A 12,403-nucleotide genomic window follows, 5' to 3' on the forward strand; every position below is an offset into this window, starting at 1 on the left:
GAACTTTTCAAAATGCCTGAGCAGTCTTCACTTATAATAGACAATTTTATATTTGAAACTTGCTCGGGCTAGCATGAAGTTGAATTTTATTTATTTCAGAAAATATGCCAAGTATTCTGCTGTTTTGAAATCTGTGACCCTAATGGATCTCTGCTCACTTTACAGCCAGTCCATTAAATGGGTGGTATTTGCACTACACTCCAGCATCACAAAGCTCCATGCTGTAGGTTGGGAACATGTGTTTTATATCTCTCACATTGTCAGTGTTTATGCTGATAATAAACCAAACAAGTATAGTAAGGCATAATGTCCTTAAAATGATTTGAAATAGATATCTTGCTAAATGTCTTCTTGGCCATTGCTGTGGATAACTTGGCAGATGCTGAAAGTCTGAATACAGCTCAGAAAGAAGAAGCTGAAGAAAAGGAAAGGAAAAAGAATGCAAGGTAAAATAGCATGGGCATGTTGAACAAGAAGGACAGGGAAGGAGGAGGCTGCTGAATTCTTTCTTTATATAAATGTCTTAACCATCTTCAAAATATGACTCAGGAAAAAAATTAGTTTTCCTAGACACTAAACCAAAATCCAAATAGCATGATTTTAGCTGAAAGTTAGGTAGTAATTGGGAAAATGGGGTGAATTAAGGACCTAATGATAAGCCAACTGATATTTAAACATTGCAATAGTAGGATTTATTGCACAATTAGCACAAGAATGTATCTGTTGTTGCCAGTGCACAATTCCCTGTGGAATCAGTTCTCTAAGCCTTATATAGACAAGAAGAAAACCTTGCTTTGAAATCAGTGCAAGCCTGTTGAAGTCAATGAAAGTTGTTTGTATGAGTCCGAGGGCACAGTTTATCCCTCTAGAAAGAAGTAATGATCATGCATTGAATTTTTTAGGGATTAGCTTCTGGAATTGTATTCAAAATTGCAATTTTTTAAATGGATCATTGCATTCAAATGCAGTGGATTTTATTACTCTGACACCTGCAGCTGTGCAAAATATTTTAAATATTTTGCTATAAGGTTTTAGATATGCTCTCTTAACTTTTCATAGAATTAGTAGAGTTGACTTAAAACTGTCTATCATTCCATGGCATGCTCTGTAATTGTTCTTGTGTTGTTTTCTAGAAAAGAGAGTCTGGAAAATAAAAAAATGGACAAGTCAGAAGGTGATCAAAAGAAGCCCAAGGATAGTAAGGTGTTTATTCTAAAAACTGTGTCTTTTCTAAGAAGTAGTTGTACTAATTTTGCTAGGGAGTACTTATAATACTACTGTGCATGGTACTTCAATACTACTTTGCATTGTACAGTTTCTTTTATGAACCCATCATCCCTACATTTTGTCCAGGCAAAGAAAACTTGGTTCTGATGCTTTGCATCCTCACAGTCTCTCTTAATCAGAAAATCCTTTTGGTTTCAGGATATCCTGAGAAGGGAAGCTCTTGGAGAGCAAAATAGTTAATGTTAGAAAAATGTGACATGGTTTTAGGATCCCTGTAGGTATTTTGCTTGATAAATCCAATGAGATTAGTGAATGATAAGTAGAATATTCAAGGATACCAAAGTCTGCTGGTTATGTGCTCATTGTGATCTAATACAGTCACGAAAATGTGGATACTGTAGAAAAAATAATATTTGAAAAATATGTCATAAACTGTCAGCTCTCCTCTGTTCTCAGTTACCCTGTTTCAGAAAGCTTAGACTAAGCATAGGGATCACTTCTGTGACTTTAAGCTATATTCAAATTTATTTTTCTTCTGTACATTCCTTTCATTGCTATAGGTGACAATTGCTGAATATGGGGAAGGAGAGGATGAGGATAAAGATCCCTATCCACCCTGTGATGTACCAGGTATGTGCATACTAGCGAGACAAACACATTTAAGTTTCTTTGCTAAAATATCCTACATTTGCTTTTGCCAAGCGCTGAATCAATTCCTTTGAAGTCAATGAAGTTGTGCTCTGTTTTCAGTGGATAAATGAGCCTGTAAGCTGCTAAGTATTATCTTTTCCTGCAGCTTCCTAAACAGTACAAACAGCATGTGAGAGTTAATTCTGTGAGCCTCAAGACTGTTGTGGTAACACTATCTGGATGCGAGAGCAAATTCTAAACTTCTCTAAAACATTTGGCAAAAAAGGACATTCCATGGCTGATGATGTTTGGTCAATTTTCTTCCAGTCCAGTGAACATACTTATCTAAAAGTCAGCTCTGCCTGATGGTCTGGATGTCTGTTAGAGAAATCTGCCCTGAATGTTTTGAGCACGCAGTGCTCAACCAGTGCACAGAGCTCAACACCTACAGCACAGCTCAGGCATGGACTGACAGCAAAGGGCTGACCTGAACTGGGTCTTCAGAGCCCACATGCAGTGAGTGTGTGGAGACCCCAGATGAGGCCAGTCAAGAGTTGTGAACACACCCATTTGTGCACAACAATATGTATATAAGCTCATGACAACTATGTAGATGTTCATGTGTTGATTCATAGATTTTTATAACCTTACTATTAATATATATTTCCTATAAGCCATGTATATTTTGATACAGACTATGCTTTTGTGTTGTTATGAACAAATTCTCTTTTTTTTTTTAGTTTCTAACAAAAAAATCTTTAAATTAAAGTAGGTGAAGATGAAGAAGATGAGGAGGATGAACCAGAGGTACCAGCAGGCCCTCGTCCCCGTAGAATATCAGAACTGAACATGAAGGAGAAGATAACACCGATCCCTGAAGGGAGTGCCTTCTTCATTTTCAGCAGCACCAATCCGTAAATAGCATTTTGAAAAATACTGGTTTAGTCCATCAAGGTTTAGCAGTGAAGCAACGGATCTCCTTCCAGCCCAAGCTGCATCGCACAGGATGAATAAGTTTTGATAACTTTAATGGGAATCAAATCATACAGAGAGTCTGAAATGACTTATTATCTAGTGTGGGTCCTTTTGACATTGGCCTCTGTATGTGTGCAGTGGAACAAACACTGGAATTTGCAGTGGTGTTCATAACCCATTGAAAACCAACCCCTCACAGATTCCTTTGATCAGTGCATCTTCACTACAGGTGGATTGGGTTTTGAATTTATTTAAATTCTTAGAAATCAGACCAGTAGCTTCAGCATTTTCACTGCTTTTAGCTACTGATTGTTGCTCTGTTCTGTCAGTGTTGGCAGAGTAACAGAAAACATGTTGTATACTAACCATCTGCTGAATTCTATGTACACACATGGTATATTTTTGTATCTTTTTCAGAATTCGAGTGGGATGCCACAGACTTATCAATCACCACATCTTTACCAACCTCATCCTTGTCTTCATCATGCTGAGCAGTGTTTCCCTAGCAGCTGAAGATCCAATTCGCAGCCACTCTTTTCGAAATAATGTAAGCCCTTCATTTTTCTGTCTGAAGATAAATATACCCTCACAGGACAGAAATCCTTTGGGCCTAGTGCTTGGTTTTTAATTTTCATGTTAAGAAACATTCCTTTTCCTTATTCAAGCCGTATATTTATATTCCTCTTGCTTTAAAAAAGGCATAAATCTCTAAAGACAATTAACGTTATTGATGGAGCATCATCAATATTAGAAGTGTTCATTATTTACATCATGTTTTTCCTTTAGTTATAAATATATCAGGATAAAATATGGTCAAACTGAGTATAATAGCTATAATTTTCAGATTTCTTCATACTTTGCAGCTGGAGGACCTGATGAGCATTTCCTGAATCACTCTTAGTGCCTCTCAGTCTGTGACACTGATATAAAAATGCCTGTTAAATTATCCCTGTTAATCACATATTGGGAATAGAATCTGGCCTATCATCTCTTCTTCTTCTTCATTTGTTCTATTATATGGTCTTGAGGCAATCAGAGTATCACTCTGTTAGTGAGTGTATGGATTTGTACTGATATTGCCTCTTCGTTCAAAGAAGTGAGTGTGGCCACACTAAGGAGTTTGAGTACTACCGCGTCGGACTTGAAGATCCTTGGATTCCTGATTGGCCATATCAGAAACTGAACAAGTTTCACTTTTTTTCTAAGCTCACATATAAGAGGAGGATCAGAGCAAGCTCAGCTCTTGCCTTGATTCAGAGGCAAATGCAGTTTTGGCCTATTCACAAACCTGTAGATTTGGAAGTCTTTCTGCATCCTTCTTTAGACCTACTTGTAGAAGCAAAATATTTGTAATGATATTACTTCCAGAATTACTTTTATTATGCAATACAGTCATAGTTTATGTGTTTGAGTAAACATCAGTGTTCTCCCTAAACAAATTCCTGAATCCCCAGTTTTTAGTTCTTAATCTAGTAGGAGACTTGCCTGTTACTCAAATGCACAATTATTAGACAGAGAAATAAAAGTAAATCCACTCTCATGACCACAGTTTTTATTGAACTTGTTGCTCTTGTATCAGTGGTGAAGCAAACCTCTCATGTTATTGTGAGTTGTGCATGCTCTGGTTAGGTTAGGTAGGAAATAGCTGAGATGAAACTATAGTACTGGTTTATGCAGTGTTTGGGGTTACAGAACTTCCAGGCCTCTCCTGTCTTAGATACAAATTGATCTGTTGAGATTGCTATGGGGTTAGAGATGCTCTGCCACCTCTTAAGGGAAGCTGGGCCTGCTAGGTCTGTAGAGGTTGTATCCCTCTAGTTCTTGCTAGTGTAGATGCAAGAAGGACTCAAAGTCCTCTTCTGCCTGTTGTCATTCGCTGAATGTTTTTTCAGTAACTTTAGTGAAAACCAAAAAAGCTAAAACTTTCTTCAAAGGTAAAAAGAGGCCAAAGCACAAAGACACTCTTCATGTACTATTCAGCAGAGCTTTGTGCTTCCTGTATCTATAAAACTGGACTAGTGTAATCTTATGAATAAATCACACTAATGGGTACAAAAAAGGAGCTGATGGGGAATACTGGAATTGTTATTATACAAATGGTTTCAAGGGCTGATAATTGTTTTTGTAACTAGAGGAGCACTAGGAAAATATAAGTGGAGAGTGGTGCTAAGGGAGAGAGTTATTCCTTTTTGAGACACAGACAGAATGTGAGGGATGGCAGGAAGACATTGCCCTCTTGTTGTAAGTATTCTCACATAGCCCAGACCTGCATATATTCTTTTTAGTACCTCAAATGTTCATTTTCCTTCCACCAGACAGCTCGGCGAGGGAATGAAAGCGTACAAACTGGAATGCATTTAAATATTTTATTTTCACTTTAGAATGAATTTGATACTGATTAATCTTTGTTGAATGACTTTAATATTTGCCTATTTTTTCAGCCACAGCAAGGGACAGAAGGATGTGGTCTTCAATGGAATATGGGGAAAAAAAATTTCCTTTTATTTGATCTAATATGAACATTTTCTTTGTGTGTTTTCCCTTTATTTTATTTCAACTTCCCATTTTGTTAGTTGCTGAACCACAGGCAACATATTTCTGTGCACACCTGTTTGCTGTTTGGATTCCTGGATCTTTGAAACTAAACTCTTACCCTGAAATCTGGTTGTACTGAAATATGTCAGTGCACCTGTCGACAGCAGTGAGGTCAATCTCACATCCACAATCCTCTTAGAAGTTTGCATATCCCTATGCAACTGTTGTGGGCTCTTTGAAGTTTTCTACAAATAAATCACTGCAGTGTCTTCCAGGTTCAAGGAAAAGGGTTGTAGTGCTGGGTTTAAGTTATTTAGTTGTTTTTTAATTTGCTTTCTGACACTTTAGCCAAGCCTATACAGGAACAGTATAATGTAGCAGAATGTGGAATGATATGCAGTCAGAAGGATCCACTGAAGTTTCATTTTGTGATGTAATAATCTGGTAAAAAACTCCAGACATTATTAATGCATATTTATTGATTATGATTCTGTGTCACGGCTAAAGCCTGAAGAAAGTATCTGTGAAAGCTGATAGAGGAAAGTTTGAATTGAAAGAAAGTGTTGCTTATTGGGTCCTGTCAATTCTTAAGGGGTGAAATCTAATTCCTAAACACAGTGGCATCTGTTAAATTTTTAAGCAAATGAAAATGGTTGCACAATAGCTGAAATTTTAAACTACTTTGTCTAAATTCTTCATCTCTCTATTTAGATTAATTCAGGTGTTGTTGTGCATGTGGTCTAAATTGTAAAAATTTATTAATAGATGGATTTCTTACTGTGGCACGTGTTATACCTTGCAGATACTTGGTTACTTTGACTATGCTTTCACAGCCATCTTTACTGTTGAAATCCTGTTAAAGGTAATGCATTGTTAATTGATCCTTGTTAGCTCAAAAGCAGCTTTAGCAATAATGTTTGTAACTTTTTGTTTACCTTCCAGATCCTAGGGTATGCAGATTATGTCTTCACTAGTATGTTTACATTTGAGATCATTTTGAAGGTAACAGGTTTTTAAAGGAAGCTTGTTTAAAAGGATTTTCCTTGTGTGTCACCTGCCAAGAAAAGGCACTTGAAGTGTTCTTCGCCTTTTCTCTAAGCGATCAAAGCTAAACTTTTTTAAACTAGAGGATTTTTTTATTTGACACTTCCTCATAGTTTTGATTGGTTATTTTTTTACCATTGGGTGCATGAAGAAGCTGATTTTTTATCATTACATCAATTTAATAACTCATTTTTTACCCTTTTGAAACTTGCAGTTGTCAGAAAAGGGAAAAATAATTCACTGCGCATGAGCTTTTCCTTCTCCTTGCTCTGGCATTTCCAGAAGAGATAATCAGTCTTAAAAGAAGGGAGCATGTAATTTCTCATTTCTTTTGCTGAACTATATCCACAGAGCTAAAATAGTAGATAACTATTTTCTTGCAATAGGACTTGCAAGATATCTTGCATTTATCTATCTATACACTAAGATACTTTGCATTTATCTTGGGCATACATTTAAATACACAGACAGGCATAAATATGCTTGCTTAAATGTATTACCCATGCATGAGCCGAAAAGTGGCATTTTAATGTATAGTTTGTGTACTGATTATTAAGAATATCCAGTGGGGTTACTCAGATTTTCAATGTATGAGACTTACTCTGGCAAAGAAGCTCATATAGCATGCAACAAAATGCTGAACAAGGGAATAAAATTCTGTGTTGGAAATTGGCAAAACATTTTTTTCAGAGATTTGCACATGATACGTAAACGTTTCATGCTGTGCTTATTCACTGTGAGTTTTTGGTTGAGTAACCTTAATTTATACATTTAAAAATTGCTGGCACACTAAGAATCTGTACATAAACTTTGCATTTCCAGTTCAGGATTACGCTTAACAAAATCTCTTCTCCCAGCTTTTGCTCATATTGCTGTGCATACTCTTCACAATGCGATTTGATTAATACTAATTGATGCAATATTTGGGCTGTTTACAAGATAAGCTGTACTGTAAGTAATAGACTATTTTTATGCTTGTGAATTTTCTCCCAGACTTATGTTTATCCTCGTATTTCTCATTTTCAGCAGTGAGGAGCTTGCTATAGAATTGATTATTCTTATAACATATTTGTAGCACGGTAAAATAAATACACAGGCTTTTTGCTGCTAGAGAAAGGCCAAACTAAAGGAGAGAATGAAGCACTGAAAAGAGCTGGAGCATTAGATCAGAGTAGTTCCCAACTCTGAATTTGAGAAGCCATAAAAAATATGTTACCACTATTTCTGTGGCAGAAGAGAGTCAGTAAACTTCCAGAGGCTCTAAGCAGCAGATTTCCTAGCTCCTGCAGTTCCATTTGTGTTTCTCTAGGAGACAGGAATTATAAAGTGTGGCATAAAGAGGCATAACTGATTGTGTTAAGAAAAGCAACGTTCCTGCTAACTGCAAAAGATTTTGGCACTGAGCAACTTAAGGATTATCCAAGGGGAGCAGGAAGCTCTAGAGCTTGGGTTGCTGAAATCTGGCATTGTAAAATGTTACAAGGAAACGAGAAGCCACATCATAGCCAAAACTGTGGATGCTTCTGGCTCCACTTTCTCCAGGAAGCTCTGCCCTGCTGTGCATTCACATGTAAGGGAAAATAAATTGTACTATAAAAATGTAATGGATAGCCAGAACATGACACATGTATGTATACAGTACCTGCTTTACTAACATGTCTCAGACACTGGCTTGGCTTGCTTATGGCTGGAGTCCTCCATGTCCTCTGGGCTGGGTTTTGCGCTGTGCTTTCCACAGTATCTAAGTTGTACAAAAGCTGTGTGTGTTCTGCAGGGAGAGAATTCAAGACTAGATTCGCAGTAACAACAGTATTCCTTAATTTCCAGGCCAAAAAAAAGTATATGAAACTGAAATTAAGATAACCAGAGGCAATATTACCATCTGCAGTGAAGAAACTTGTAAAGGTCCAAAAAACAGGCGTTAAAACATTAATTCTCAGCATGTGGGGAGTCTCCCTGTGCTCTGTCTTACTCTGCAGACACAAGGATCTCCACATTACATGGTGTTGAGTATATGAATAAGGATATAAATAGCAGAAGAGCTGCAACATCAGTTCAAAGCATTGAAGAATTCTCGTATGCAATCCCTACATGACATGGAAATCCAGTCTACCATCCTGTTTGGGGTACCTGAGAAAGGTGAAAACATCAGAGTAAAGGTCAGGTTAGGGCCTTGTGCTTTTAACATTTTCCTACTGTGCTAATCCCACACCATTTGAACGTGGTATAGAAAGTTCTAGGCAAATGCTTCCACTGGGATTTGTGGTGATTGAAGTATGAATCTCCATATGAAGATGGGGACAAATGTACTTCCTCTGTACTTTTAGGGCAATATTTATATATTTTTGTGGGAGTCTTTTCATAAAACTTTTGTGCTCCTAACTGATAACATACTACAGTGTAAATGAGTAGTTGTAGATGGATGAATAGTTGATGGGTTTAGCCATGCTCTAGACAGATGTAAGTAAAAGAGCTAAGAACTTAATGAAAATTTTATAACTATGTTGTGTCTCTCATGCCATGGTATAGGTTAAAGCTTTAGCATTTTTGCTCTTCTAGTTTTGAGGAATATTTAGTATTTTGACAAAAGAAGCTTTACCATGAGAATAAGGAGAGAAGGGCTTTAAAATGCCTCTTGCCTTTGCTGGAAAAGTGCAGCTGCAAAGGAAAGGTATAGCTTTCACTGATGATGGCCTGCAATTTTTTGCACATCAAGTAGTGATGCAGTAGACTGAGATGCCCAGTGCCTTCTAAGTTTTGGAGCAGTCTTGAAAGCTGTAGTAATCTGCTGTAAGGGGAAATGAAAGAAAATCTTTTTATTACTCTTGGAGGAACAAAATAGAATGGAAAGAGTTTAAAATGCACAGTCAGTTTCAGATGTTCTCTAGCTGGCAGTGAGTTTTTTTACCTGTGGCAAACCAATAGTAGCTAATTCGGTCCTCTCTTTAAGAGGACCTTGAGGCTCAATAGAATAGAATCCATATGCCTGAACCGTCTACTAGGTATTTCTCAGAGTTATCTTGATTTTAGTTAAAAGATTTAATTTCAGTCTTAATCCATAACTGTGGAAAGACCCATGCAATACTATATTCAGCTGCTGATTCTGTGCTTCTAATGGCTTAACTGGATCTCTCTGTGTGTTTTTTAACTGGTACATACTTGCAGCTATGATAAGCGTCTACTTCATAGATTTAGGAGCCAAATTCAGCTTTGCGATACCCAAAGGTTTGGTCTGCAGCCATAATTTACAGAGCCTCTATCTCTGGCTCCCAATGAAACCTGCAAATGATGCATACAGGTTCCTTCACAAGATACATTTCGTGTGCTTATTTCATCTTAATCTAGGCACAGAAAACAAAAAAATCAGAGAAAGTCCAACATGGAGAGCAATGTATGATGTTCACCACACAACAGCAAAATTTGGGTATCCTTGTCCACAAAGGGTCCTATCAGTTGTTCTAGGTTATTCCAAGATACCCAGTCATTATCTTAACATGTTTCCCATGAGCCAAAGATAAATAGCTGTGTAATGCTGCCTTAGGACAGCCTTGTCCTGGTTCTGTACCACATTTGACTCTCAGGTGTTTGCAATACATTTTCAGCTCCTTCAATTCTCAAGATAGTGTGAATGATTAGGTGTCAGAATCTGGACCCTAGAGTTTAGCAAGCATGGAAATTTTGTGGGTTTTTTTGTAGTAACGTTTCTAACACAGGCCAAATCTATTCAGTGTAATCACCTCAGCCTTACCAGTTGTTGCACAAAATAAAACATTTGTTGACATCAGAAACAAAGAACACATCTTTTCGTGTTGCTTCAGCAGAATTTTTATGATTTAAATGAAGGATTTAATGTACCTATAGGAGGATTGTTTTATATCTCAATTGCTTTTAGAGAGAGTATTGTATGCATTCACACTCTAGGCAAGTGTCTTGTAAACAGCCTAAATGTGAATTTGAATAAATTGAAATATAGACTAAGCGTGTAACAATTCTATTTTTAGATGACAGCTTTTGGAGCATTCCTTCATAAAGGGTCCTTCTGCAGGAATTATTTTAATTTGCTGGATTTGCTGGTTGTGGGTGTTTCTCTGGTATCATTTGGTATTCAGTAAGTACTATACTTACCATGCGAATGATTTATTTTTGCTTTGGGGTTTTATACTGAAATCAGTATTTCAGCTCCTTTTGTTCCCTCACAGTGTGTGGGTGTGCAGTGTCAGTATTCAGGGTTGGGTCTGGCAAGAGGTAGTGCTTTAAATGGAGAGTGTTGTAATTCACTACTAATCTGGGTTGGAAACAAATTACTACTTCTCACTATTAACAAGAGCCAAGGAAGAGAACCATGACACTGTATCGTATAACAAGTATTTCCTGGAGCTTCAGGAGGATTATATACCTTCTCTCATGCTATTGCCACATCTACAATCTAGTTTTATGCACTTGGTCTTTCAGTATTGACCTACAGGGATGTGTAACTAGACAGTATTTGAAGTGGGGGGAAAAGTTATACCTTAATCAGGACTGCAAGTGGTAGTGAAGAGATTTTTTTGCTTTGTTTGGATAAGACATAGTAAAAAAGTCTAAAGGTGGTTATTGATTCACTGAGCAGTTGTTCCTCATTAAAAATCATCTGTGAAACTCTTAGTCACTTAGAAAAGAAGGTTTGGGTGTCAGGCAACTTCTCCCCACTTTGACCTCTGCTGGTACCAGAAATCCTAATGCATGAGCTTTCAGTTTCACAGTATGTTCTTTAAAGGGCTGACCACTATTATTTCCTCAAAATGCAGTCCTAGGTACTTAAACAAAGAGAATGTAAGTAATTTAAGATCTTTAAGAACTTGTCAACACTGAAATTTACTTTGGGGGCTGTTTTACTCCATTTCAGTGTCAGACAAGTTTTGAGCTGTTAATTTCAAAGTTGCTCCAGGAATCAAAATAATTCTTATGGTATTTATGAGATTTACACTATTTTCTAATGTTAATAAAGGATCAATGCCTTAAAAAATCATGTGTATATATATATATAGAGAGAGGTGTTTTTTTAAATACTATGTTTAAGGAAGTTGCAAGAACATTTTTATTCTTGGTAATAAAATCAGTTACCTTAAAAGTAATAATCACTTTTTTTTCCACCCTAGATCAAGTGCTATCTCAGTTGTGAAGATCCTCAGAGTTTTAAGAGTCTTGAGGCCTCTAAGGGCAATAAACAGAGCAAAAGGACTTAAGGTGTTTATTTTTATTTTTTTAAGCTATATTTCTGTGGGTCTGATTCTTCGGTCCTGCCTCAGGTTAAATGTTTTTACCTAAGAAAAATTGTCTACAGAAGTTCACAGAACAAGGACATAAATTAATTCCTGTTTCTGAATCATACCTGATCTTAACCAACCCAGGTTCTGCCCACGGTTACAGCAATTTGTGTGTGGAGGAACATCAGTGCCACTGAGAGCAGATTTTGACTGTGATGAACCAACATGTCAGTGCAATATTTTAATTGTTTATCCTTAGTGCCTATGTAAATTTTAGTCAGTTGATGTTGACTCTGTGTCAAAAAACTTACAAATTTAGAAAACAAGTCTAACTACTTTATTAGGTATAATACTGACAACACAAAAATGATAATTTTAAAATTTAATATGAGGGTGATAGAATACTTTTATGGTATGTATTTTGTGATATGATGTAAAAAATTGTATTAAAATTTATTTTTTCTTTCTTTCCAGCATGTTGTTCAATGTGTCTTTGTGGCTATTCGAACTATTGGTAATATCATGATTGTTACAACTCTGCTGCAGTTCATGTTTGCTTGTATTGGGGTGCAGCTGTTCAAGGTAAGTAGACACTCCCAGAATTTACATTGCATCAAGAAAAGCAAAGCTGAGTTGAATTCTTGGTGTCTTGCTGCTGGAGCTGGGTTGGTCCCATCTGAACCCATCATAGTATAAACATCTGTATTTTGCATATTCTGCATTTTGTCATTGCTTTTTGTTTTATA

The 12,403-nt window shown here is 36.7% G+C and overlaps 1 protein-coding gene across 1 annotated transcript in view; it reads left to right on the forward strand.

Moving 5' to 3' along the window:
• Positions 1-12,403, forward strand: part of CACNA1D (calcium channel, voltage-dependent, L type, alpha 1D subunit) — a gene marked incomplete at its 5' end in the record, with an annotated part of 118,408 nt that overhangs the window by 46,670 nt on the left and 59,335 nt on the right. The window contains 9 exon segments of the mRNA XM_009075230.1: positions 332-446; positions 1,134-1,203; positions 1,788-1,857; positions 2,627-2,771; positions 3,250-3,379; positions 6,310-6,369; positions 10,413-10,519; positions 11,550-11,637; positions 12,132-12,239. Of these exon segments, the coding sequence (XP_009073478.1) occupies positions 332-446; positions 1,134-1,203; positions 1,788-1,857; positions 2,627-2,771; positions 3,250-3,379; positions 6,310-6,369; positions 10,413-10,519; positions 11,550-11,637; positions 12,132-12,239 (893 nt within the window).

The sequence above is a fragment of the Acanthisitta chloris genome, unplaced genomic scaffold (genome assembly GCF_000695815.1).
Source record: "Acanthisitta chloris isolate BGI_N310 unplaced genomic scaffold, ASM69581v1 scaffold6185, whole genome shotgun sequence".
Taxonomy (NCBI): domain Eukaryota; kingdom Metazoa; phylum Chordata; class Aves; order Passeriformes; family Acanthisittidae; genus Acanthisitta; species Acanthisitta chloris.